Below are 27756 nucleotides of genomic sequence, written 5' to 3'. Positions count from 1 at the left end.
GCGCCCTGGACTGGCCACGTTTCCCAGCATGCCGAGGGGCGCCTCCCATTTCCCCCCCCGCACGCGCCTGGGCTGCCTGGAGCCGCCCCTGGGGGGGGGGGCCGTAACCCGGCACCGAACAGCGTCCGCCAGGCGCGTGGCGGGCCGCCCGCCCAGCGCAGGATGAGTCCCCGGGCGGCGCCCCACAAACCCCCCCCGGCCGGAGCGCGCCCCACCCCCGTGCTGTTGCCCTGAGGGGACTACAGCTCCCAGGATGCACCGAGCCTCCCCCGCCCCCCCGAATGGTACGTTCCAGGGGGGAGCGGGGGCGACACCCGGGCTGTCGCCGTGGCAGCCAGAGGCCGCAGTGGGGGGGAGAGGGGGGAGCGCGGCGCGAGCGCAGGAATCTGGCAGGTAAATACCGGCGGCGGGGGCGGGGATGTTCCCGGACGCCTGGGTTCTAATTCCACCACGCTCCACAGCCTGGTCTGTGCCCCCCCCCACACAGAGCCAAGTTGGGGGGCAGGCTGGCCTTGCCCCTCCCCCCCCGCACTGACCCTGCCTCCCCAGCCAGCCTCAGAAGCAGCCCCGGGAGGGGGGGGGGGGAAGCAGCTTCCTCCCTAGATACACAGGGGAAACTGAGGCACGGCTCAAGGGACTTGGCAGCTGTCAGGCAGCAGGTCGTTGGCGGAGCTGGGGACAGAAGCCAGGGGTCCTGATGCCCCCTGCGCTACCTACTTGCCCCCCTCCCCCAACCTGTTCTGCGACAGCCCCCCCCCCCCGCCTTCTGCTCCCTGAGGAGCTGGGGTTGGGGGAGCAGGATGGGAGGCGGCCCACCACGGCTGCATCTCCCCCCAGAGCTTTCTGCAGTTCTCCCACTGCTGCTCTTCAGCGGGGTCTGGGGCAGTCAGCCCCCAGCCAGCCATCTCAGCCCTAGGCAGAGCAGATCACAGGATTGCCAGGAGCTTGATCATCGCTGCAGGGCGGGAGCTGCCCCTGGGTTAGACCAAGGGTGGGAGAATTGCAGAAAATCATTGGTGGAGACAAGGCGGGGGGGGGGGAAGCGCCGCCTCTGATGTTTTCTTCAAGATAGCCAACCCTCCCTGGAAAGTCTAATGTTGGGGCAGGAGGTCTGCCCCCTGAGGAGGAAGGCTAGAGGCAGGTTGGCATGTGGAGGTAGTTAGAAAGTGAAGTTCTGCCTTGGGGCGCATTCCCCTGGCAGGCTCTCAGTTACTGCTTTGCACTCGGGAACATTTCTTGGCCTTGCTCTGTCAACTTGTGATGGCTCCTCTACTCCTAAAGACACCAGGTTCTGCTCAGAGTCACCACTCCTGCCATGCAGGGATCAATTCATCACACGCGTATCCTACAGCCTGTCAGCCCTTGAGGCGTCAGCTTCTTTTCAGAAGGTGGCACAAGAATGGATTAAGTGCTGATGGTTGGCCTGGCTCAAACTCCCACGCCAGGGAGAGAAGCAGCTTTGGGCATGCATAATTTATAGAACCAGGGCCCAGGCTGGTGTTTCTCATTGCATCGTGGTCCAGTTTCCCCAATGTCCTCTGTAATCAATCAGCTCCCGGGGCTCAAGTGAAGAGTATCTTACTGTAATTCTTCCTGGGCATTGGGATGGACCTATACAATTTTGTGTTTTTAAGCTTCTGTCTTGCTCTGGGGTCTCTGAGCATCAGTTGAAAGTGGCTGAGAAATTTACAACTGAATAACTTTTTTTTTTTAAACAGACCCTTGTTTACTTGTTACAAATAATAAGTTGTGGTTCAGCCAGTCCCGGGGCTGTGCAGGGACAGGACTAGTAATTGCTGCATTTTTGTTTGCGTTGTTTTAAGGGACACCTTGAATCATATAATAGACGTTTGTCCTCACTTGCCTCTCTTGCCACAATCCCATGAATCGTTTCCAGGGGTAGCTGCTATGAATTTAATGCTCTTCTTTGCATGCTGTTCACTTCTCTCCCCCTTTATAGGCAAGCAGCTTATTCTGCGTTGTATCCTGAAGCGAGACAGAGATGGCCAAAGGCATTCTAGGAGATGGAAGTCTTCACTTTGATGAGCTGAATAAACTACGAATTTTGGACCCTGAGGTTGCACAGCAAACAATTGAACTCAAAGAGGAATGCAAAGCTTTTGTGGACAGTAAGTTCTTTCCCTTTTATTGGCTCTGCCCAGGTCAAGCTCTCAGCAATACTAAATATCGGGTCTAAATACTGCTTTTGCTGCTGGGTGGCCTTTTACTACCTTTAAAAGTGTCCATCTAATGACAAAACTGGAAATAGTTACCATTCACAGATGGAATTTTGATACAATACCCTACGTCCATCCCTAGTTCACCTCAATTAGTTTTGTCATCAAATTGTTTGAAAACGGGCACTCAGTAAAGAGTAAGAGCAGTGAAAGAAGAAAGGATGCATTCACGGAGTCCAAGCCAAGGGTCTGCTTTTGTTTTAAGAAGTGTTTTTGTTAATTGATAAGCTGATAGCTTGTTACTTCTGAATTTTTACATCAGTTACACACACAGCATCAGGGGACTGGACTAGAGTCCCCTCGAAGTCCCTTCCAAACCTGTGATTCTATCAATGCTCTTCAGTGGTAGTTCCCTGTAAAGGAAACTGGCCCTGGAGCTCAGTTTCTGGCTGCCAAGCTGCTTCCCACAATAAACCCTATGTATGAAATGCCTGATAATATTGATATTTTCCCCCATATGCAACCTTTGAGAATTTCCAAACGTTTTCTGAAGCTGACAAGTCAATACGGGCAGTGAGTCTAGTGTGCAGACGCTGTTGCGTTGTCTTCTATCAGCCAACACAGTCTTGTTAACAGGGTGGAAAAAAGCTATTACAGTGTTAGAGCAACTTCTTTTTTGTGAATTTTAGTGTTTGACCTGTGCTTATTGGTTATAAGCTAATGAAGGCAGAGACTTTGATAATTAAATGTGCTATTATTGTAACATTCCTGTCTCCATCACATATAATAAGTACTTTTTCAGATATAGGAAAGGAGAGTCTTTTGGTAGGTGGCTGGTTGAGTTTCTATTTGCAATGATTATCTTTGCTGCTGGGATTTTTTGGTATGTTAGGGCACCTATCCTTGTATAGGCATCTCTTTTTAAATTTGGATCTGAATCAATAAGAATATAGGCAAGTCAGACTAAGATTAGATGTCCTAGTAGGAGATAAGAACTCTGAACCTCATCAATGCTGAATGGCCTTTCATTATATTTTCCTCTTCTCCATCTTAAGTTTAGTAGCAATGAAGATCTTAAACTAAACATATGCCTAATACAATTGATTTTAAAAATGGTTAAGAATATAAAACATTAAAGAATCCAGGCTAAAAAGCACTCAAAGGCGATAGAAAAAGAATGTTTGTGTCCTTTTGGTGAATACTTTTAGCTTAAATAGCACCACTTTTTCCTTTGCAGAAATTGCAGAGTTTCAGAAAATAGTGGGTAGCTTAATAGAACTTGTTGATCAACTAGCAAAAGCAGCTGAAAATGAGAAGATGAAGGTACTGTACATTTAATTATTGGCCCATGAAGTACTCTGTCCTGTACGATACACAGACAGCCCCTGCCCTACATACCATACAATCTAACCAATCTAGCTATTTATTCAATCGGAATGATAGATTGTTTTAGGGATTTTTTTGGTGGTAGAGCAGTTAACACCAGTCTTCGGATTATCATAGTTGTCCATTACCAAGGGTTTAAGGGACTAATACTAGCCAGTGGCACACAAACAAGCAAGCTCATTAAAGTGTCATGTGTTTCCGGGTGCTTGTTTTTTCCCAGCCCTGCAGCTTATCAATTATATTTGCACGTAAACAGCAGATTCTGTCTTTCTAATCAGTATTTTCCTTCCACTAGTTCATTCAATGGGGCCAAAATTGAGTGCGTGGCACATTAAATATCAGCTTTTGATGTGTGGCAGTGGGCAGTGCCATCACCGAATACACCTGGCCGAAGGAAGCAGCTTGTTAGAAAGCAAAGAGCTTTTATTTATACACCTTTGCTAGCTACTTTTGTAAATATTCTTGTTGATGCATATGTAGAAATACATGCCTCTAAGATCTGTGTTTTATAGGTCAGTCTAGAAACAAGCTTGGACATTTGGTGTCTTTTTTTTTTTTATTTTAAAGTCCCACACACTTATTTATATTGGAAAAAGTTCAGAACTAATGGTCAATTCTGAGCTTACCTGTCCCTCCCTTGCCCTAATCATCCAGTGGTCAAATAATATTTCTAGACCTGGCTTTGCCTTTGGCACGCCTGTGACCTTGTGCAGGTTACTAACCTAGGTCAAAAAGAAAAGGAGTAGTTGTGGCACCTTAGAGACTAACAAATTTATTTGAACATAAGCTTTCATGCATCCGATGAAGTGAGTTGTAGCTCATGAAAGCTTATGTTCAAATAAATTTGTTAGTTTCTAAGGTGCCACAAGTACTCCTTTTCTTTTTTGCGAATACAGACTAACACGGTTGCTACTCTGAAACCTAACCTAGGTCAGTCAGAGTAGAGAATATTTGAAGGGAAACATCTTTGTAGAGTTATCTTCCTTGAAGTCTAATTATTAAAACCACTTGGAAAGTTGACTTGTTAGAAATGACAGTTGTAAACAGCGATACAGCTCTATTACTAAAATCCAGTCTTGTTTCCATAGGCAATTGGTGCCCGAAACTTGCTAAAGTCTATAGCGAAGCAAAGAGAGGCTCAGCAGCAGCAGCTTCAGGCTTTAATAACCGAGAAGAAAATGCAGTTGGAAAGGTAAGCTAAGATGTTACATGAAGCCATGACCAGGAGTTTGGTTAGTCACATTTGTTATGTTACTAACTTTATTAATATGACTGGTTTTGTGGACTAGAAATTCAGCCCCAAATATTTAAACTCTAAGTCCAGGTTGTAACCATTCTCTCTCTCTCTCTCTCTCTCTCTCTCTCTCTCTTTCAGATACCGAGTAGAGTATGAGACCCTGTGTAAAATAGAAGCTGACCAGAATGAATTCATTGACCAATTCATTTTTCAGAAATAAAGGATTTAAGACTAATATCAGCTGACGTGGCAAACTTGTACCTTTCCAGTATCCTGATGATTCTCAAACGTGCAGTTTTGTATTGTGTACCAGTGAGTAAAGCAGTATGTATAAGTGCAAAACAAAAAATCAGTTTAACACCACTGTGTGAACTTACATGAAAATGGCAAAAAGGAGGGGTTTTCCATGGATGTGTAAATAAGAGTTCTAACCTGTCTCTTGTTTTTAAAAAATTTGTATGGTCTCCATAGTTTGAATTCATTTAACTTTTGAATGGACACTACTGTTGCTATATTACATGGCTCCTTTTTTTTTTTGTTTTTGTTTACAATACTTTCTGAGATCAGGAAATAAATTGTTTTTAGAAGTTGCTTTATTTTCAGATTGTTTTTGGACCTGCCAAGAAGCAGCTGCTCGTGTTTATATAATGAAGAGACTATTTTCCTTAGATTTAACTAGTTCACTGGCGTGTCACATGAATAGTTTACTAAATACTGCTCTTCATGTCTACACAGCCACCCAATACAACATTAGTAAGCAGCACCAACAGCTTGTTTTTATTTGGACTGACAGAAGAGAATTGCTGTCCAGTTTAAAAAAAAAAAAACACAGGCAAGTTTGTGACTTACAGAACCCACTCACGACAATCCCAAACTGGAAAACATACAGCAGAATTCAAGATGGATTATGCCTGAGGCTCACAGACAGGTTCCTGGGAATTTTTAACAGTGCTCTAAGCTGCCAACTAATACGACAGCCCAGCCTGAAGTCTTTGTGGCATGAGCAGATGTTAAGTGTAAACAGATTTAGACAATGGATGCCTAAAGCTAGGTTCCAAAATCCACATTTAGATATCTGAGTATGAATGGACTGATTTCCAGAAGAGCTGAGCCCTCCCAAATCCTGTTAAGGCAGGAGTGGGCAAACTTTTTGGCCCAACGGTCACATCGCTGTTGTGAAACTTCATGGAGGGCTGGATAGGGAAGGCTGTGCCTCCCCAAACAGCCTGGCCCCCACCCACTTCCCACCCCATGACTGCCCTGCTCAGAACCCTCCAACGCCCCCTGCTCCCCATCTCCTGATCTCCCTGCCCCCAAACCTCTGCACCATCCAACCACCCTCTGTCCCCTGACTGGACCCTCTACCCCTTAGCCGACTCTCCCCACCCGCTCTCTGCCCTCTTACCACACCACTCAGAGCAGCAGAAGCTTACAACCATACTGCCGCCCTGCCCGGCAGGAGCAGTGAGCCAGAGCATTGACGTCACATCATGCTGAGGTTGCAGGGGAGGGGACGGGCTAGCCTCCCTGGCCAGGAATTCAGGGGCCAGGCAGGATGGTCCCGCAGGCTGTAGTTTGCCCACCTCTGCGTTAAGGTCAACAGAAGTTGCAGGTGCTCAGCACCTGACATAGAAGTCAGGCTGCTTATTAAGTGTTTAGATGTGCCTACGTGTAGGCAACCAGGCATGAAACTGTCAGCCTTTGTAATTTAGACCCTGGCACTTGGATGACAGAATAATCCTTGACATCATAAACAAGTGATGTTACCACCATTTCGAGGCTAATGCTCAACCTTTTGGAAGAGATTTGGAACAGAAGACTGGACTGCATTTGTGCATTTCATCCCAGGTGCAGCTGCAGCTTACCTCAACCTTTCAAGTGGCTAAAAGGTGGATGCAGTGCCACTCAGGTTTGGGCCATCTGCCCCTCTGTAGATGGAAATAAAAGGGGGGACAGGCCAAACCTAAGTCACGCTGCAATGCCCTGCACCAGGTCACACCACCACTAGGTTTGGGGCCCTCTCAAACGGCAGGCTCAGGACAAACTGCCCCTCCCCAGGCAGTCCTGAATGTGGGAAATGTTCACTTCAACTGAGACAGGCTTGGGGTCAAAGTAGGACAGCCCCACGAAACCCAGGACTGCTGGGAGGGATGCTACAGGTCAGAAGCAGGTGAAAAGATCCCTCATACACAATTAGGAAAAGATTTCAGGACCCTTTGGGAAGAAAGGTGCTATACAAAAAAGCAGATGTATGTCAAAGTAGGTTACGTTTTAGCATTCAGAAATCAGGCAGATCTTGAAATTTACTCAAACTGGTGATTCAACTTCATAATCAAAAATGGAGCTGGCACATGCAGAATCTTTAAAAAAGGATCATAGTGTTATTCCAGATGGAAGGCAATGGTATATAAGGGGCTGTTTGAGGGCTTGGAGCCAGTGTGGCCAGGCACAAAATCAAACATACATAATGAAGTGGCTAGAGTTTTGACCCACAAGTTCAAAGTTATGAAATTTTAAGACTTACACAACTAGGTGACTTGGTTGCATTAACATATACTCCATCAGACTCTTAACTTTCATGGGCCAGGTTCTGCCCCAGCCATACCTAAGCCAATGGGAGCGTGCATATGTATCTGAGGGCAGAACCAGACCCTGTTTTTACGTCTAATAATAATGATACAGAACAACATGTTCCTCTCTCTGCTCCCCAGCTGCTTGTAGTTAATTAAGTCATAACACACAGTTATGCAGCCTCTCGTGTGTCTTATTTTTAAACAGACGGGGGATCCCTGGTTTCTCACACAGATATATTTACTATGAGAGGAGAGCAGCTGAAAAGGAGGCAGAACGCAAGTGCAGTGCTCTAGTTTCAGTATTGTACGTCAAAGGCTTTACTTCTTTATTTTGTTCGCACTGATGGAAAAACACCCATTTGCCAGCCCCAGAGAAGTTAGGTCCCTCTAGCCACAGCAGCAGGGGGAATGGCTACTTGTTTTGGGAAGAGCAGGGACTTCCAGCCAATTCAAGCCTTCTATTTGGGACTCATACCGGTGTGAATTGGGGCAGCAGCCTGCACTAGATGGGTACTTATCCCACAGGAGCTGGACGGAGAAGATTCAGAGAACATATGGGGCTAAATGTTTAGGCTGTTTTGATTCACCATTAGTTCTTTTTCCTTTTCTCCACCTGGTTGTATTGGGGGCTGTACAACATGGTAAACAGGATCAGAACTGGAATCAGCAAATACGGCACATAGATGGATAACAGAGTAAGGCGTTCCTGCTGTGTCTCTGGACCCTGATGCTTGGATGCTGAGAAATCATGAAACAGGATGTGTGCAAGGATAGGAAATACAGTTGTAGCTACATGACTGGAGTAGATCATTGCTGGAGTCCGTATCCATTTGCAGCCACCTGTATTTGAGGCAGAAAAGTATAACATTTGTTTGAAATAAGAGGGCAACATTCAATAGCCTTAGGATAAATACATTAAAGAGGGTGAAAGCATGTTGAGATCTACTCATGAAAACTGCTATAAGAGCGTTAGGTATTAACAGAAAATTAACCCAGACTGTACGAGCCTCAATTGCAAGGAGTATATGGTAGCAGGAAAACTAATCTATTTTTATTAGGTGGAAGAGTGGCAACACAAGGCATGCCAACTGGAAGCTTAGAAAGACAGGATGCAGATAGGAGTCCTAGGACATCTCTTCAAAGCAAGCTGATAAAATATTTTCTTCATCATCAAAAAAAGACAGACAGACATGCAGACTTGATTCAAGAATTAGATTCTTAGGTCGGCCACAAGATATCATGTAGATGCAGAGTATCATTATACCATTTTACAGGGTTAAATGACTCATCCAAGGTCATACAAGAAGCATGTGGCAGAGCCTGGAATAAAAGCCCCATGTCCTAACAGGGCTGTTCTCTCCCTTCTGGGCCCTATTACCTAGAAACCTAGGATTTTTGGTTTAAGATAAAGTTATGGGAATGAAGTGTATTGTGCCAGGCTTGATAAGCATCAGCGAAAGAATAATTTTTCCTGTTTTTATTTTAATTATTTTCCTACAAGCTCTATTCTGCACTCCTTACTGAAGCAAAATTCTTAGTGAAAAAACAGGACCCCCCACTTGATGCATTTGTAATGGCTTAAATGTACAGAACAAGCTATCTCTACCCCCTAAAATTAATATCTGCAACAAGACTGCATGCACAATATTGTTCTTTTTTTCTTTCTGTACCAACCTTTTAAGAATGCATAGGCTGCAATGGGAAAGAAAGGCATTTGTAAGAAGGCTTCACAATATATAAATGACTTAAACCATGCAGGGGGCTCCAGCATCATGGGATCTTTAAAGGTAACTGCGTACCATTTTAACAACTCCGTCAGCTTAAGAAAAAAAAAACACAACAGATTAAACACACTTAGCGTTAGCTGCAATGAGAACCAACAAGGCATTTTACATGACCCATTAAATGGAGCCATCATTACAGCGCGCAAAACCTTTTTAAAGATACGGTCTCATCTTGACACACAAGGCTTCCGCTGTGCAGCTATTAGTGTTAATGGGAATTGCGCTGCAAAAGCCTCTCAAAGTGGTGAAAACGCTCCGTACACATACATTCGATTCTGCAGCATTTTGTTCCACATGTTCTCGGGGTTATTACAACCTTACGTAGAGCCTGCTGCTTCAGACCACAGCCACAGACCACTCCTGATCCCTTTTTCCACGTAGGGAGCAAGTCAGATTTTGTGGAGAGAGGAAAGATCCTTGAATTCCACTCTTCTTGGCCCTGCCACTGTGAGGACATGTGGGGCCAGATTTACAATGGTATTTAAGCCCTCCAAGAGGCAGACAGGTGTCTCGTGCAATTTACAAAAGTGACTATGTTTGTACAGCGCCCCTAGTCAACCACTGGGTTCCTAGGCACTTATCTGCATCTTTAGGCATCTAAATACCTTTATAGAGCTGGCCCATGGTGTTTAAACAGTCCTATAAAAAGGTTTTTGTCCAAGCTGACAGCGCAATGAGCTAAATGTTAAATTAGTCTGAATGACAGACAAATAAATGTAAATGTGGTTTCATTAGGCGGCCTTTGGTTGAAAGTCCATTGAGATTTGCTAGTTAATTTTTAATTTAAATATGGCTTCTGAAATAGAAGAAGCCTCCTGATTCATTCAGGTAACAATCAAAAGTTAAACTGCCTGAGCTAATGACCTCATGTCCCCTTCTAAAGTTGTTGGATATAGATTATATTTATAGTTTTCTAGCGTACAGATCAAACCCTGGTGACAAAAAATGAAGTTTTATAAATAACTTGCATTGTACCTCGATTGGTCATATTTTGGGAACCAATTATCTCTGCCTCTCACATTCATGGTGGGGTTTTGCACAGAAAACAAAAGTACTAAATCATGAGGTCAGTGTTGCATAAGTCACTCAATGAACAACTGTACTCTGCTCTGAACTCTTCCAGTCTCTCTTTCAGACTATACTTGGCTTTTAAAGACAAGTAGTAACACGTGGTGCTTTACATATGCAAAAGAAATCTACTGTAAAGCAGATATTCAGGTATTTCTAGGCTATTTAGGTTAGACCTCAGCAATAGCTTAGCATGCGGGGAAGATAAAAGGAGAAGAGATTTTAGCAAGGAGGTTTTTTGCTTTTGTCTGACTTACTGTGTAGATTTAATTGGCAGAGAAAGCTCACACAGATTTCATTTGATTCTTTGAACAATTTTGGAAGCCAGTAGATTTGTGCCCTAGTGAACTAATCAAAATGAAGTTTATCCTAGTGACCTCAGACTAATGAGCTTGGCACAATAGATACTATCTATATTTATACTTAATACTATATAAAAGCTAAGTGGTATTGTATAAAATTGACTCATTGTAGGGCTGTAAAATTAATAGCCATCTTCTCAAAGATGCAGCAAGATCAGGTTTTTCAAGCTAACTGCTAAGCACAAAGTCATTGCTATTCACACCCTTGCACAGAATTAATTCTCCCCCAAACCCTCATATCAGACAGTCCCTACAGATTTTGCACTGAGCTGGAAACACACACAAATCACAATGTCGTTAAGAGACTCCTGGCAGCTACTTACACTCTGAGGGTGGATGCCAGCTCCAGGTACAAGTGCTTGCAGGTCTATCATTAAAGTGATGGGAATATGAGTGAGAAAGTACAGGCCAAAAACCCACTCCAGCAAGCCAGTAACAGCAGCCATCCCTTCCCTGGTGCAGTGCAGCAGCAGCAGCAGGAAGACAGCTTGTAAGCAACAGACAGCAACAGGCCATCTTTCTCTTGCTCCCATTGGCTGCACTCTCAGGAGGCTGGCTTTTCTGCTGGGACAACTCACAATTTAAAGGGCTACTCATTTGGCTGAAATCAAAACACCTGCGGTGCCTTCCCTTAAGGAAGATTCCATTCAACTTAACAGGAGACCTTACTATATTTGCACTACAATCTATTTTAAAGACTTAAAAACATTTTCATAGCTTGGTTAGGAAAAAAAAGAAAGTATTGGTTCGATCTTTAGAGCTCAGCTCAACAAATTAGATTGTATTCAAAGCCTCGTGCAGCAACCCAGCACAGGATTTAGCAGGTTGCCTTTGAAGCAGGTGGTTAGAAGTCCTCTGCGTGCACATTTACACCATTATGGATTCCCAAAAGGGACTCAGGAGAATAAGTACCACTGACTTTCAACGGGACCTGTGCAGTTAAGTAGCTTAGGGGTGAGAGTTTCAAAAGCACTCAGTAGAGAAGAATTTCTGGTTAGCAGAAGAATCACAAGTTGTTTTGCGAAGATGTTCATATACTCTTGCTCACGTTCATTTCTTTACTTTTACCAGGCCCCCGGCCGAGTCCAATCACTAACAAAGCTTATGCTTTCTGGCTGTCCCACTAGTTAACTTCCTCCTGGATACAAATTTTCAGCAGGCTCACGGGCTTTGGCAAGATCCCAGGAGTAAGAGGGGAGAATGTGTCTAAATGTCCCAAGTGTACTTTGAAGATCTCAACCCTTGTGCTAGATGAAGCAGGAGTTTCTGCATTAGTACCAATGCACTTCCCAGTAGCAGGTTGTGTTCCTGTCTCAAACATAAGTGGGTTTTTTTTAAACCTATTAATAGGTTTACTTCAAATCACTGAGCCAGTCTTATTCCCTTCCTGAACTGGAAGCTGACTACGGTTAAAGATCCAGTTTATATATCAGGTTATTATTGAGCAGTGGTTGTACGCATCTTCCCTTAATACAGATAGGAAACGAAGCTTTCCAGAATAGAAATACTACCTGATTGATGCCAGTGCCAGGTATAGGCTTTTCACAAGGAAGTGACAGCTGACAGCAAAGAGTTATCATATAAAAATAGAGAATTGAAGAATAGGTGCGTTTCAAGGATCTCAAGATATTCTACTACTACAAGAAATATAAAGTGTAAGGGAGTAAGACTGGAAAAGTCTTCACTCAATGGATTAAACAACTGGTTTTAATATTTATTGAAAATTCAAATCCGGTTAGCAGTTCAAATGGGATACTAGATTTGGACACTTGCCTTATGCTCTGCTGGTGTTGTCTACCTGAAGTTGTGCCAATATTTCTACTGGAAAGCCCTTAACTTTTAGGGGGTCTACATTTTAAACATTTTCTCCCTGTTCAAATGCTACACTGGACCACGTCCTCTTTTCATGGAACTATACTGATTTACACCAACTAAGGATCAGGCTCATATAGGGTGAAATACTGGCTCCAGTGATTTCATTCTAGTGCTGTCTGATTTATAATCAATACTAACCTAATTGTAATTTACGACCAAGTGTACTGTATAGTCTCCCATACACAAAATTCATTAATGTAAGGGACCGGGTCCTCCTGTGTGTGGAGAGAGAGGTTCATACCTTGTCAGGGGCACTGAAAACCAAGCAATAAGCATTATATGTCAATTTTAGTCTCTGCTTGTGTATTCAAGCTGCTGTCTCAGTTTGGGAAGATCCCAGCCCATCTACACCTCAGAAGACTAAATTCTTTAATGGTGGTGGAGATTTAAATGCAATTGAACTCAAACATTCAAATTAAGCCAAGTTGTTGATGCAAATAAAGAAAGTGCAGTCATTATATAAGAATGGCGAAACTGGGTCAGACTAATGGTCCATCTAGCACAGTATCTTGTCTTCCGACTGGCCAGTGCCAGATGCTTTAGAGGGAATAAGCAGAACATGGCAATTACTGAGTTATCCACCCGGTCATCCACTCCCAGCCTCTGACAGTTAGAGGCTTCGGACACCCAGAGCATGGGGTTGCATCCATGTCTATCTTGGCTAATAGCCATTAATATCCTCCATGAACTTACCCAATTCTTTTTTGAAACCAGTTATAGTTTTGCTTTCATAACATCCCCTGGCAATGAGTTCCACATGTTGACTGTGCATTGTGTGAAGAAATACTTCCTTTTGTTTGTTTTAAACCTGTTGCCTATACATTTCATTGGGTAACCCCTGGTTCTTGTGTTATGTGACTGGGTAATTCACTTTCTCCACATGTTCATGATTTTATAGACCTCTATCACATCACACTTTAGTCATCTCTTTTCCAAGCTATGACAAGCAAGCTATGAAAAATATACACTTATGTGTAATTAGCAAATACATACCTAAACCCCACTAAACCTATTGGATTAGCCAATAAGCCAATATAATGCAACTAGTACATGTAGAAATAATGACTAAATCACAACACAGTAAATTATACAAAATGGTTATGGGCCAGCCACTAAAAAAACTCCGCAGTTAATTCAAAAAGCCAATTCAGAAATGTAGTTTCTTTTTGAAAACTAGTTTTGTGGACGTGCTTATCATTGGCTGAAGAAGAGAACAGTTTGTTCTCTGAGCCAATCAGTATGCAGCCAGTCAATGATATTTCATGATCCATTAGGAGGTGGATACTCGTAATAGACTCCTACACAGTTGATCTTGTCTCTTCAATACTGTTTTCTGCCATAGGCTTGCCTTCAACCAAAGTACCTGCTGGTTATGTGTGTATTGTGAGCATAGCGCTTCCAATATTTATGTCCATTTTTGCATCTTTTCCTGCCCTTGTTTTCTCCCTTCTTGCCCTCAAGAAACCGCCCTATGCAGTGTATTTGTCAAGTAGCATCTTGTGGTAACTAAAAGCCAGTTGTTTTAAAATTATTTTTCCCGCTTGTTAATTCTGCACCCATTATCAGTGCAAATCTGATCAGCCCAAATTTAGCATGAGCTGAAGTCCAAAAGCTTATACATCAGTAGTGACAACATTGTTTAATCCCTTGTACAACAGGAATTTAAACTGCTTAAAATGCAGCCCAGAATATTCAAAATCACGGTCAACAGGTAACTAAAATTTTAGTTTTATTGGATGCAAAGAGGTATTTCAATAGGACTTCCCATTTTTAATTAGTAGTCAGAGTAAGATCTATGCAGAATAGCTAACTATATATTAAATGCTCCTCATTTTAGTCCTAGAATTACTACCTTTGTCCCACAGACACAGCACCTGATGCTGCTCTCATTTAATTGTAATTTATGTACAGAACCAAGAAACTGAGGCTACAGAAAATGTTAAAGTCATCACACATTTAAAAACTCTTGCCCTTGTGTGTGCATACTCATTCCTCAGGGTGCCTGTTCCAAATTTGGGCTGGTGCAGATATAGATACATAGATGATATAGATCTCAACACGATTTTGTTCCTTGTGTGTTTATTGAGACCACCTACACTGGAAGCTCTGGCAATTAGCTCCAACAGGCTTTGTACTGATGCACAATGTGGACATTACTATTCATAACATTATGAAGTAAACCCTTTACAACACTATGTATTTAAGAAGAGAGCAGTTCTAGCAGCAATCCATTTCATATCTGCACTTAAAATAACCAGATTTCAGGAAAAACAGAAGACCTACGCTGAAGCAGAATTGAGTGAGTAGTGCAGGCTAAACAAAAGTAGTACCAAATAAATTAACTGACACCAGTTTAGTGATATCCATACATAAAACAGAAATGTGACACCACCACCAACTTGATGTTGAAATTTAGCTCATCATAATATGAAGAAATTGAGGCAGAGAGGTTACATGAATTGCCTGAAGTTACTGAGGAAGCCCATGTCAGAGCGGGGAACAGAACCTAGATCTTCTGACTCCCAGTCTTACATTCAGACCATGACGCCATCCTTCCCCATCTATAAGACTATTCTATTTCTTATGGGTTCTAGCAGCAGTATCTATATAAGTTACTTGCTTGATTCTTTGAAACTTTCATAACCATGAAACGTGTGGACTGCTTTCCATTCTGATTTGTTAATGCAGCACTGCTGAATACTGGGCTACGTACATTAGTTGTTTAGAAAATCCATTAAAGCTTTCGCTTTGAAAGAATTACGTGGATTTTGCAAACAAAGAAAAGAAAAAGTAGGACCAACCATCCTTGAGTGCATATCTTTAATCCCGCCTATCTAAGTGTAAACCAATTTCTTATTTATTTTCGGTTAACCTGTGGTTCTCACTTCATCCATGATCTAACGTTGCAATAAGGTTCAGAAAATAATTAGAATAACTGAATGCTTCATAAAAAATAAATATATCAACTAAACAACCCCCTCTAAATCAAGATGCTTTAAAGCCTTCTCACTTTAAACTATTTCAGACAGCATTAAATCAAGTTTAGAATAACTGAAAAGCTAGCCAACTTTTTTGCGGGAGGTGGAATGAGTCAGGAAATGAAAAGATAACACCATTTTTTCAAATGTCACATTTAATGTTTTCACCACTGTACTTCAAATCTACATTTTACAAAGTGACCAGCAAGTGTGCCACATTAACTGTCCAACCTCTGAGATTTTACCTTTCATACCAGTGTCTTCTTGGGCTCTTTTAATTAAACACGTTTCTCATTCAAGTGAATTGAAATGTTTCAGTTGGTTTTATTCTCAAGAGCCTCATAAAAAACAAAGATATTGCACCATCTTTGTTTAGTAATTCAATGTTTGTTTCTTTCACAGCAAATAATTACTTCATTGAAGTTAAAACTTCCAAACATAACTTACTAATAGTCTCCAATTTCAGCTCAGATCACTCTTGTTGAAAATACTCTGCTAAATACAGATAACTTACAATAACTTTAACAGTTAATTGTCCATAACAAACACCAAGGTTTTTCCCCAGACCAATGCTCAAAATTTAAGACCATCCATTAGTATTTCTTTGTACAGGTGAAAAACAGTCTTCAAATTTTCTTGTCTTGTTTTAAATATAAAAGTTGGAAGGGACATTCAAGTTTCAAGTCTCCACACTGAACTAAAAAAAAAATAATAATCATGTGGAGGTAAACAAACCAAGTTGTATACTCCAGGAGGTAGAGGCCTTCAATTTGTGTTCATATATACATATGCACAGAATAATTCAGTGTTCCAACAGAAAAAAGAATTAGCCAAAAAGAAATAAAAGTTATTTACTACTGTGACATTTCAGGACTTCCACAGTTTTGCCTAAAGACACAAACACAATTAACATAATTCCCTATGTGCTGTTTTTTTTTTTTTCCTTTTCTTTCTTTCCTTTTTTTTTTTTTTTTCTCTCAACTGTCCAGTGCAGGAAAAAATTCTCACAAAATTTCACAGACCTAAAATGTGCAAGCTAGTTTCTCTCTATACAGCAATGATGTCAGGGTTCTTTGAAATTAGCCCATAAATGGAATTATTTACACACATAGAAGATGCATGCTTGGGGGTTTTATGTAAGAAAGAGCAGAAAAACTTCTAATAAAAATAGATTAAATATATATATATATATTTATACCGGGTAAGGAAACAGAAGTTTATTCTCTCCTAGTCACAAACTCATTCTCTCTACTCACAACATTTGATTTTAGAACAGCACACATTACCATCACAGCTCTAGTGAGAAGCTATTTATAGGATTTGATCATCAGGTGACATGTCCATTCATAGTCTGGTCACGGTCATCTGATGTGACTTCATGATTGGTCGCAATCAAGTTCTCCGTATTCCTTAATTTTAGAAAACCCCAAATCTTCAGGAATGGCTCAATATCAAAATGTATGGTTATCCTTTTTACAATCTCACTTCAATTAAAAAAATCAAAACAAAAAACAACCTCCCCAAATTTGGTTCAATTCTCTGTTTGTTCCGAGCTGAGCCATCACAGCTGCGCCAGAATTCATAAAACATGTGCAACTCTGGGTAAAATATTTTCTTCTAAAAGCACAACCACTTTACAAGATTAAAAGTCTAGTACATCTCTAAATATTATTTGTATCATACAAGTAGTGGTTGTTAATTTAAAACTTCATTAGTAAAATTACAGTACAAGCATGATTAACCTCCAGAATTGCAAATCCCAGACTCCAGTGGAAAGCTACATTACATCTTCAGTAGTATATCATCTTCTACTTTTATTCCCAAACCAGTGGAGATGGCGGCATCTCAGATGGCTGAGCAACAGTGGAACTAGAATATAACAAAAACAGAAAATCAGTGTTCATTAACAATGGGTAACAGACAAGCAGCACAAGAAACTTAAGATTTGATTGGTAACACCAACATTTATCTCTAAAACTCGATCAATAACCTTTTACATTAAAATATTTAAGCATACATTTTCGTCATTATCCTTAATTGATCATTTTCATAATGGTTCTCCATTCATCATTTTATTTAATTGTCTTTTTTTGCAGTGCAATTTTAAAATTAGAATCTCTACTGCGTACATAAATCTCTCAATTTTAAACTTTACATGCTGTCACACTTATCTGCTCACAAACAGATGATCTATTACTTGAACTTTCTGCATGTTTTACTGAAGTTCAGTATCACCTAAATAAAAGTACTTTTAAGTTTAATCATAAATGTTTATACCATTCTTAGCAGAAGACAGTTATATGGAAAGTTTCCCCACTCCCCTTAATTCAAAATTTAAAAACATTTCAAATGTATCATAAATGCTGTACAACTAAGAAATGTGAATTAATATCAGATGTGATTACATACAGTTACCTAATAAAGCTCTTAAAAGCAGCAGACTGAGGGTTGATGCAGAGAGGTACTCTGTTTCCTTTCTGCTGTTCCAAAATGAATTGATGAATTATTTCTGTACAAGAAACAATTGACACCATTAGGTTAGCACTTTTTGCTTTGATTAGATGCAATGAAGAGTTGTAGCAAACATGGTTTTTTTTTGGTGAAAGTACATACAATAAGATTATTGGGGACAAGAGTGGAAAATAAACCACCCAGTTTTCCCCATCACCAATGTGATATATCCTACTAAATACCACAAATGCCCATGGTACTTTCATATATACACATACACACATATATATACACATACACAAGTAAATACCCGTCTCCTACTAAAACACTAAGTGATGACGGACTATGGATTGAATATGAAAATGTAAGGGCAATTTCTTGAAGTGCATAAAACTCTCAATAGCGTTAACCAGAGTTGCTAGCATGGAGAACACAACCCTAACACCTACTATATTTTATTAGTATATAAAGAGCTGAAACTAAAAACTTCTGCATCCAGATTCACTGATCAGTCAAGTCTAGTACTTAAATACACAGCAATTGCAGCTATTAAATTCATGAAGCAAGCCTACAGTACTACTTGGCGAGGTGAAAAATCAACCCTCACAGAGTAAGGGGAACTCTGCATACATTACCTGCTTCTGCATCTCCTTATGCAGGAGAAAAAATGGCAACTGGCAGAGATGGGAACAGGGCAGGAATGATATCTTCTAGGAGAAGACTCTGGTATGGACTTCAAGTAAAGGGCGGCATGCAAGAATTTGCACTATTGTCAGAAATCCCTGATGGGAGATTTCACAACAATCCACTGACCACTGCTAACACCGTGTTTCATTCTGTACCTGGCTGGGGGACAGCAATAACTCTAGTTGGTAACAATAGTGGTATTCTGTCTTGATGTGAATGCTGGCAGGAGATACTGATTACTAGATCATTGAAACAAGGTGGCAAAGTAATATCTTTTACTGGACCAATTTCTGTTGAGAAGCCTCGTAAGCTCAAAAGCGTGTCTCTTTCACCAACAGAAGTTGGCCCAATAAAAGATATCATCTCACCCATCTTGTCTTTCTAATATCCTGGGACCAACATGGCAAACATACAGGATGTACGACAGGACCATTGATGCTGGCAATGTGCCAGGGCTCTCCCACATCATTGGCCTGACAGCTTTAAGCAGCAGGATCTGACATTACAAATGTGGCCCTGCCACAGGAAGTCCTGTGCACACATATTATGCAGCAGAGGGAAAAGGGGCAAGATTTTTATATAGATAAAATGTTTTAGCTATAGGAGGGGGTTTTTTTTGTTTGCTTGTTTGTTTTTAAAACAACACAAGGTATTTGCCAGGAGTTACGATACTGCTAACTGACTATTGCTTCATCACTTGTGGGAGGAATCTGCCATTCTCACCTATGAAGGATCTCTTCCAGGCAAATGCTATACTCCTCCCAAATTTACATGCACAACTTCATTGGGAGGAGGAGGATGGAAGTTACATGGCCTATAATAGAGCAGATATTTCTTTCTCCCTTGCATATCTGCAGCAGTTTGTGAATGCAGATCCATTTTATATGTCAGTGAACTGCAGGGCTTTTGAGAGCACAGTAAAATTAAAAATGGGTAAAAGTCAGACCAAATTTGGTACCGGCATACAAGATGTGGCATGCAGCTGCAGATCCTAATAGATATACAAGTTAGGAAAATGAATGCCTACTCCAACTGCCATTTTTGCATGAGCCCTGGGGGTTTGTGGCATTTTTTTTATCCTTGAATAGACTGGTATTATTTCATTAGGAATAGTACACAGTGGCCTTGCTTCATGAGATGTACAGCTGACATTGCTTGCATCTTAACATCAAACTAGGCACAAAGTAGCACATTCATTTGTTCCCTAGTTAATAAAAAAATATATTAATGTTCACAAAAATCCTTAATAAAAATCAATTTTGGAAACCTCTCTCTATATCTACACATATAAAGTAGTACATTAACATATACCTCTCTATTGAGGTATTAAAATAGAAATTTAAATGAAATTAAAATTAGACACATTGTGCATATGGCACATAGGAATTTTTAAAATCAACATTTTAATTGAAATGTTCTCATTTTAGGATATCATGTTCCCAGTCTAACAAGCCTTACACCCGCATATCTATTTTTTGTTAGCATCCTAGTAATTAAATTAAGAGGAGTGAGAATAGTTCTCTCTAGCTTGATTTCTGACTGTGCACGAGATTACGCAAAGCACAGCAGAAGGATGCACGTCACTGAAAAGGGCTGGACAGTGAGGTAACAGAAGGGGCAGCGTGACTGGATCAAAGAAAGTTCTATAAATTCACACAAGCAAAAACTTTGAACATTTCAGAAACATGGTACCAACAGCTCAGATAGCTCAGGGTTTCATGGCAGTATTGTGGGATAACTCTTGTAAAACAAAATCCCTATTCATGCTACATTCCGCCTTTGTCCCCATTCATTCTCCCAAGGCAATGGTATACTGCTGGGCCATGTTAAAAAACCCAACAGTTATATTCTGGTTTGTTTGTTATGTTGGGATCGGACTTCTTGTCTCCAGTGGTACAAAACAATGTCTAGTGTTTAGTAATCTTCCGCCCTAGTAGTTCCTTCTTTCAAGCATCAACATTGATTTCCCTCATCACGGCATGTCAAGACTCAGAGTGTGCCCCTTGTACCACTGCCAGATCTATGGAATGGTACCAGCAAAAGAGCTTATGATGGCAGCTGCTTTTAAGGCATTTGACATGGCAGTATCAATGTGAACAGAAAGTGATAGAATTAAGTGGGAGTACTATGAAACTACCCAGCTTCTGCAAACTACTTGTTGATGAAGGCTGACTCTTCTATGGAGCACAGTAATTGATCCACACTCTTTTCCTTACATTGGTTGTGGTGGTTTTTTAAATACAATTCCCTGCTAAAATACCACCTTTCCCACACACCAGTCTCCAATATGGATTGTCAACTCAGGAGAAAGTACCAGTAGGGACAGAAGTCAATATGCCAACTATTTTATGGCATTCTCTCTATCAAAACAGTAAGAAAATAAAGTTATTTGGTAGAGAAACTGCAACTCCACTCTGCCTACCACAGGCAAGGACCTAATGGGTCAGAGTGGCTGGCTCACTACATACAGTGAAGATTCCAACTATGTACTGCCCAGGATAGAGCAGGGAGATGCAAACCTAAACACAAAGAGTGCATGATACTCACCTTTCACCTGACGAACAGAACTGAGGTTCTTTTCAAAAGTGTCATCAAATTTGGGATTAGTGATGGGTTCAAAGTCACTGGTATAAACTCTTCCAGTAGAGGTGGAAAAACAACATTTACACATACAAGTGTGATATCGCAATCGCCCTTCATCGAGATACGGATGAGCTAAGGCATCCTTAGCGGATATTCTTTTGGACTGAAATATTAAATTAAAAACAAAGTATTTGTAATAAAGTAAATATTTTCAGTGCCTTGTTTTGTATACAGAATGTTTTCCCACAGATTCACCTCTAATGTTTTCTAAATCCCATATTAAATATGCTTGACAATTATACCACTAGGGGGAAGTATCCTACTAAAAAACAAGTAGGGTAATTTCTATTTTTATATATACACACACCCCCACCCCCACACCCACCGTGCGTGTGTGTGAGAGTTAAGTGCTACAATAACTAAAATATTCCCTAATACTTTTAACAGTAGCAAAGAATCCTTTGTGCTAGTACAGGCATCTATTCAGAAAATCATTTCAACACATGCTTAACTTTAAGCCTTTATTGAGCAAAGCATTTAAGCATATATGAAAAGTTAAGTACATACTTACAACCAATTAAAGTCAATTGACTTAAGCATGTGCATCTGAGGTCCTTAAGAGCACCTTATACATTAAGTTTCACAGCACCCTTGTTGAAGGAAGTACAGTAAAGTAGCTAGGATGACGCAGAGGTTACAGCAGTGGACTTGGATTATACAATCTACATTTTATTTCCAACTTGTTGAAACTGGCTGTTATGTGACAAAGCAAGCCACTTAATCTTTCCATGTCTCTGATTCCCCACATCTGTAAAATAAGGACTAATTCCCACTTCTGTAAAACGCTTTGAGATCTTTTGATGGAAGCTGCTATTGCAAATGCAAAGCAATTAAATTCTCACCTCACAGCTGAGTAAAAAACAGCAGAAAGGTTAAGTGACTTGCCCAAAATTACCGACCAAGACAGTGGTAAAGCTAGAAATAGAACGCCAGCATCCTGGCTATCTGTTTTAGCCACTAGACTACATTGTCTCCCGTCTTGAAATATCAGAGTATACAGCACCTGATCTTAGGGCTGTTGGCTTGATTTTCAAAGTAGCTGAGCTTCCACAGCTTCCATTGACTTCAATATGATTTTTGGGAGTCAGTGCTTCTGAGAATCAGGCCATATGTAAATAAGTTACTATTCAACATTTGATTTGTTTGTTTTAAATTTCCCTGTTTGCCAAAAGTTTTTACGGTATTTTCAGTTAAAAGCAAAGATACCTCCTTCTAAGTACTCTGATGATCAGCTGCTGGCTTCCTGCTACTCAGCACAGTCATCATTGGCTTGTCTTATCTTACTCAATTGCAATTTTAAGGATTTTCCTCTCAAGGTGCAAGTGCTGAAATGACTACAAATTCAGATATCAAATTTTTAAATGACAAAGTTGCAGAGTAAGCCGAAGAGCTGAAGTCCACAGCAGCAGCAAGGGCCAGAAAGACAGGTGCATGCCAAAAAATCCCCTATGTGATGGTGTGTATAATACAGAAGGAAATGTTCATGTTACAAGACTATGCATGCCCACGAATCACTGATTAGAATTGAATCAAAGTATCTAACATTCTGCTACCTACACCTAACTAAACTAGGGAGAAAAATGGCATGATTCACAAACACCCTCATATGCCACATTTCCATGCCTTCTTTTTTTTTAAAAGGGAGCCTATTATTTGTAGGTGAACTCCAGATTGTTCAGCGTACTCTATGCCCACAGGACCACTTATATGGATTTTGCAGAACAGAAGACACAAAAATGGTGGTATAGAAGAAACTCAAGGAAAAACAGCTATAACCTCCCCATCCTTGTGTCTCCACTGCCTGGAAAAGACCATAATCTCAAAATGGAGCCACAATGTTCATCTATGCAAAATATAACAAGATGTGTCATTTATATAGTGTTGCATATCAAATAAAAAATAAGAACACTTACTGGATCAAAGACCAACATCCTGCAAAGGAGATGAACTGCTTCATGTGTAGCTTGGCTGGAAAGTGTATATAGGACAGGAAGGGATGGCTGTAAGAGGGAGGAAAAAACTATTAATCCAAGTCATGTCATATCAATCTTGTATAATATAACAGTGTAAAAAGAGTGCTTATTACATCAATTACCAAGATATACATTTTGCTGAAAGGGAAATACACCTTTTCTGCCACCTACAATAGGGAACAAATATTTGATAATAGGCTCTTTAATCTAGCAGACAAAAGTAGAGCAAGAGCCAATGGCTGGAAGTTGAAGCTAAACAAATTCAATCTGAAAATAAGGAGCAAATTTTTAACAGCAAGGGCAACTAATCATTGGAACACTTTAGCAAGAATCATGGTAGCTTCTCCATCTATGGCAATTTTTAAATCAAGATTGGAAATGTCTAGTTCAAAAGGAATTATTTGGGGAAATTCTACCACCTGTGCTATACAGATCAGATGAGATAATGACAGTGGTCCCTTCTGGCCTTCGAAGCGATGAACCTCTAACATGAATATCATTGCTATGGCTCAACTCAGCAAATCTGAACGTAAGATAATCAATGATTTTTCCTTAAAAAATACTTTAGACTGAGTTGCAATTTTATTTCAATTTCCCCCACAAGTAAATTTATATAGTGGTGACCATTCAAAAGTCAACTTTTTTTCTCCAGCTACCACACAGAATCAGCAGTATTGCCCTATAGTTCATATTCTAGTTATCTGGGGTACCTGAGATACCAGTGTGTAGCATCTATGAGTACATGTTGATTTTTGATGGACCACCATGGCACCTGTTGCTGAAAGGTTGAGTTGTTCCCAATGGCCTATTGCAGCACCACTACTACTACGAAAGGTTCTGATGCTCTATTTTTTTTTTAAATGGGTCATCTGACAAATACAGCCTGCTCCAGATTATCCAAATAGCATGGGGGACATGACTTTTATTTGGATAATCAGAGGGTTGGAGCCATTCAGCAGCAGGGTGAACTTCCTTGCAGCCAGGGGCTTGCAGGGATTGGGTGTCACAGGTCCTGGGGCAGCAGAAGGGAGCCTTTTGCAGCTCCACTGACACAGCCCTGCTTAGTCACTCCCGAGATACATGGGGGATAAGAAAGGGATTCCCATAATACAGTGTTTGGATAAACAGGAAAATACTGTGGAGTGTGTACACACATACTCAGTCCAAGGGGCAGAGGTTTGGATTTATGGTTCACTCTGCACTTGAATGTTACATTCATGACAACTCTTTACTCTCACTAGCCAAATATTTTCAGTCATTTCAGACTGTCACTACATACACAAAACACGGACTTAAAAACCTTGAAAGTTAGATGTCTTTGTAAGATTAGAAACAGCTTAATGCAATCAGTCCCATTTGACTGTATCAAAAACTTTTACCCTCTATTACAATAAAGTTATTTAATACACTTATTTGGAAATTAAGAAACGATGTTGTATGTTTGCAATATTTAAGACAACAAATTTCTCAGGAGATGAATATTCACCTTATTCTGCATGACAATCATGCCTTGCTGCCTTAATGAGTCTCCTTGTCCATGCTGGAAAGAAGGCAGAGGGGACTCGCAAATCGGAAAAAGAACTCCCAGTCCCTAACTGTACTAAAACAGCTAAAACTATCTACAACTATTTTTAATAACTAGAGATACAGAAGTAAGAGCTTCAAGGACACTGGAGTGTTCCGTCTCAGACCATGCACAGGTCAGAAAGAACTGGAGAGGCAGGCGATCCACTCCTCCCCTTATACCCTCAGTTTAGGGCATGAGGAGAGAAACTGCACAGCATGGACCAACAGACACTACGAGCAAACATCTTCCAGTTTCAGGCACATGAAGTACCTATAGTGAAATATGCACAGGTACCAGAACTCAAAGAGCCTATTTTAGCTTTTACGAAAATTTCCTTTCAAATGGCACAACAGTTCTGATGCATTTCTCCCCCCACCCCGGCCCCGGCTTTTTAAAAAAATTTTCTCCATAGGTGGCATTTGTCTACTAATGTATCTAAGGCCAGATATGTTCTACAGGACAAGATAATACACTGCATGCTTTTGTGATAACCTTGCCCTCTCAGAAATGTACATGAGCCCCATACTTTTAGTAACATTAACTTGCCTGTCAAGTATGAGGAAACAAGAGTTTCTGACAGACATTATATATAGGTATATATTTAAAATATTCACGACAAACTCCCATTCATTTTTTTAAGTAGTATATCCTCAGCCTTTTATCCTCTTACCCAGTGTTTTGAAACAAAGTTCAAATTTGGGTTTGAGGATATGGTATGTTAATCTTCTATTAGTCAGATAACAACCATTTGATAGAGACTGATTTTTTTTGTGGTTTATTAGCTATTAAGGCTGGCATTGTTTACCATTTTTTATTTTATATGGCTTTGGTAATTTACGGCATCACTGAACTTAATTGACTGTACTGATAAACAACAAAAATCCATTTGAATTGTATTCTGATCATTGCTTCTTAATTCTACCCTATTCTGGACAAATTTTTGTGAAGATATCTAAGTCCGATGTTCATTTGCTTGACTATTCAACAGGGCCATTGCTTGCTTGTTCTTCAAGGTAATCCACGAAACAACATAGTACAAAACACTATTAATTTTAAAGTGATAGCATCTGCACAACATTGGTGATTATCATCTGGTTGTCCACTGTATCAGGTATTACACACACACAAAACAAGTTTGAAGAATATAAAGGTTGCAAAGTCAATGATTTAAAAGTTGGGGAATGACAGAGTTAGGGTTGCCTGTGCAACACTAATTCAGCCCCTTGTGCAAATGCGTTATTACACAGTCTTTAATTGCATGATCACTGAGGCTAAGATTATGTCATGGAAGTCATGGAAACCACGACTTCCAATGACCTCGTGACATTGGGGGCCCCACAGCTGACCAGCTGCTGCCAGTAGCAGGGGACCCTGCAGCAGCCAAGGCTCTGTGGGTGACAGGGGATCTCTCACAGCTGCCCAGGAACTGCAGGTGGGGGACCCCCCCCGCAACTGACTGGCCACTGCCATTGGCAGCGACCCCTGAGCTGCTCAGCCACTGCTGCTGGCAGGGGTCCCCCATGCAAGGTTCAGCTACTGCAAGCAGCCACCTCCCCCCCATGCGCAGCTCCCAGCCACCACCGGTGGCAGCAGAGGGACCCTGGAGCTGCTCAGTGGGCTGGGGGGGACCCCAGAGCTCCCTAACTGCCACTGGCAGGGCCCCCCTGTTGCTGTTCAACCACTGCAAGCAGCTGCCTCCCACCCCCTGCAGCTCCCAGATGCTGCCCCCTGGAACTACTCAGCAGTCGCAGGCAGGGGGAGCCCCCCAGTTCCCAGCCTATGACAGCAGAGGGTGGCAGGGGGTCCCCTCACAGCCACTGGGCAGTGGGGTCCCTGCAGCTCCCAGCCTGCTGCGGGGGGCGGGGGGACACGCTGGACCCTCCTCCCTCCCCATTTTGTCAGGGATGTTTTTAGTAAAAGTCAGGGACAGATCACGGTGAACAAACAAAAAATCACGGAAACCGTGACCTGTCCCTGACTTTTACTAAAAATATCCATGACAAAAATCATACCTTAATGATCACATACCATTTTTCCACAGGAACCCTGCCTCATTCAGTGCACAGGAGTGACAGTGCTCAATTAACGAGCAACTATTCAATATTTTGTTTTATTCTCATTGTTCAACGTGTGGCCCTAGGCCTTATTTACTGCACACTATTCAAACTTTGCTCTGAAGACAGAATTATTAATTTGAACATTAAGGTAATTTAATATTGAGTGCTTCGCAAACATTACTTTACCTTCACAAAAGCTCTGTGAGGTGAGGGGAGTATTACAAATGAGGAGCTAAACCACAGAGATTAAGATCAGAAGTATTCATTAATCTTGGGTGACCAATTTGAGATGTCTAGAATCTGACTTTTATGAGTAGTTAGCATTATAAAGAACTTTATATATTGAAGCACAGCTCCCACTGGCTTCAGTGGCAGCTGAGAGTTCTCAGGATTTCTGCAAATCAAACTGAAGGTCTCAAGTTGGGTGGAAAATGAGGAAGACATCATTAGTAACCATCTGTGAAAAGTTTGGTTTAAGTGACTCGCATTAGCATCACAAAGGAACTCTGTGGCAAAAGCAAGGATAGAATTCAATTCTTGGGGGTAGTCTTCAACTGCCTTAACTGAGACCCTCCTGTCTCTTCCTGCAATCCCCTGCCTCATTTACCACACACACACCTTCCATTTCTGCAGGTGCCCTACAGACGACAGCCTCCTTTACTACACACCCTGTTTCATCCCCAGAGCAGGTCCATCCTGTGCACTGAATGAAGCATGGGCCCTAACAATTAAGTCTGGTTGTTCTAAGTTACCTTGCTGATGGGGTCCGCATTTGTTTAATGATGTTCTATTTCATAAAGTTTGCTTTTTTCAAATTATAAATATTAATGTTGTCAACTTGGTTTGTGATTTTTTTACTCGTTGTAATACTCTATGTATTATTAGTCTTTCTTAGTTATTTGTTGTTTTTCCAAAAGCTCCCAAATCTTATACTGGCA

At 41.1% G+C, this 27756-nt stretch overlaps 3 protein-coding genes across 11 annotated transcripts in view; 1 reads left to right on the top strand and 2 right to left on the bottom strand.

The window, feature by feature from the left end:
• The first annotated feature begins 96 nt into the window (after positions 1 to 96).
• Positions 97 to 5391, top strand: IFT20 (intraflagellar transport 20). 7 transcript variants are annotated; one of them, XM_038375604.2, is made up of 5 exons: positions 97 to 284; positions 1961 to 2129; positions 3415 to 3500; positions 4652 to 4755; positions 4939 to 5391. In XM_038375604.2, the coding sequence occupies exons 2-5, from the start codon at positions 2003 to 2005 to the stop codon at positions 5018 to 5020; spliced, it is 399 nt and encodes a 132-aa protein (XP_038231532.1). In that variant the 5' UTR covers positions 97 to 284; positions 1961 to 2002; the 3' UTR covers positions 5021 to 5391. The 7 variants fall into 7 exon arrangements, with proteins under 7 accessions (XP_038231532.1, XP_043355300.1, XP_043355303.1 ...); XM_043499365.1 differs by having other exon boundaries at positions 161 to 284; positions 1966 to 2129; XM_043499368.1 differs by having other exon boundaries at positions 176 to 284; positions 1969 to 2129.
• A 163-nt stretch (positions 5392 to 5554) lies between these two features.
• On the bottom strand, positions 5555 to 13092 carry TMEM97 (transmembrane protein 97). The gene is made up of 3 exons (XM_038375602.2): positions 10911 to 13092; positions 9048 to 9192; positions 5555 to 8213 (listed from the first exon to the last, which is right to left on the bottom strand). The coding sequence occupies exons 1-3, from the start codon at positions 11118 to 11120 to the stop codon at positions 7963 to 7965; spliced, it is 606 nt and encodes a 201-aa protein (XP_038231530.1). The 5' UTR covers positions 11121 to 13092; the 3' UTR covers positions 5555 to 7962.
• A 2648-nt stretch (positions 13093 to 15740) lies between these two features.
• The window catches only part of NLK (nemo like kinase), a 113197-nt gene continuing 101181 nt past the window's right edge, over positions 15741 to 27756 (bottom strand). For 2 of the 3 annotated variants that reach the window (XM_038375575.2, XM_043499362.1), the window contains exons 8-11: positions 23135 to 23221; positions 21126 to 21324; positions 17856 to 17949; positions 15741 to 17309 (exon numbers count right to left, since the gene is read on the bottom strand). In XM_038375575.2, coding sequence (XP_038231503.1) covers positions 17255 to 17309; positions 17856 to 17949; positions 21126 to 21324; positions 23135 to 23221 — 435 coding nt within the window. In that variant the 3' untranslated portion in view covers positions 15741 to 17254. Of the gene's footprint in view, positions 17310 to 17849; positions 17950 to 21125; positions 21325 to 23134; positions 23222 to 27756 lie in introns of all 3 variants that reach the window. The other variant, XM_038375576.2, reaches the window with a different exon arrangement.

This window comes from Dermochelys coriacea, chromosome 17 (genome assembly GCF_009764565.3).
Source record: "Dermochelys coriacea isolate rDerCor1 chromosome 17, rDerCor1.pri.v4, whole genome shotgun sequence".
NCBI classification, from domain to species: Eukaryota; Metazoa; Chordata; order Testudines; family Dermochelyidae; genus Dermochelys; species Dermochelys coriacea.
The sequence above is the reverse complement of the archived record's forward strand: the minus strand, read 5'-3'. Positions and strand labels throughout refer to the sequence as shown.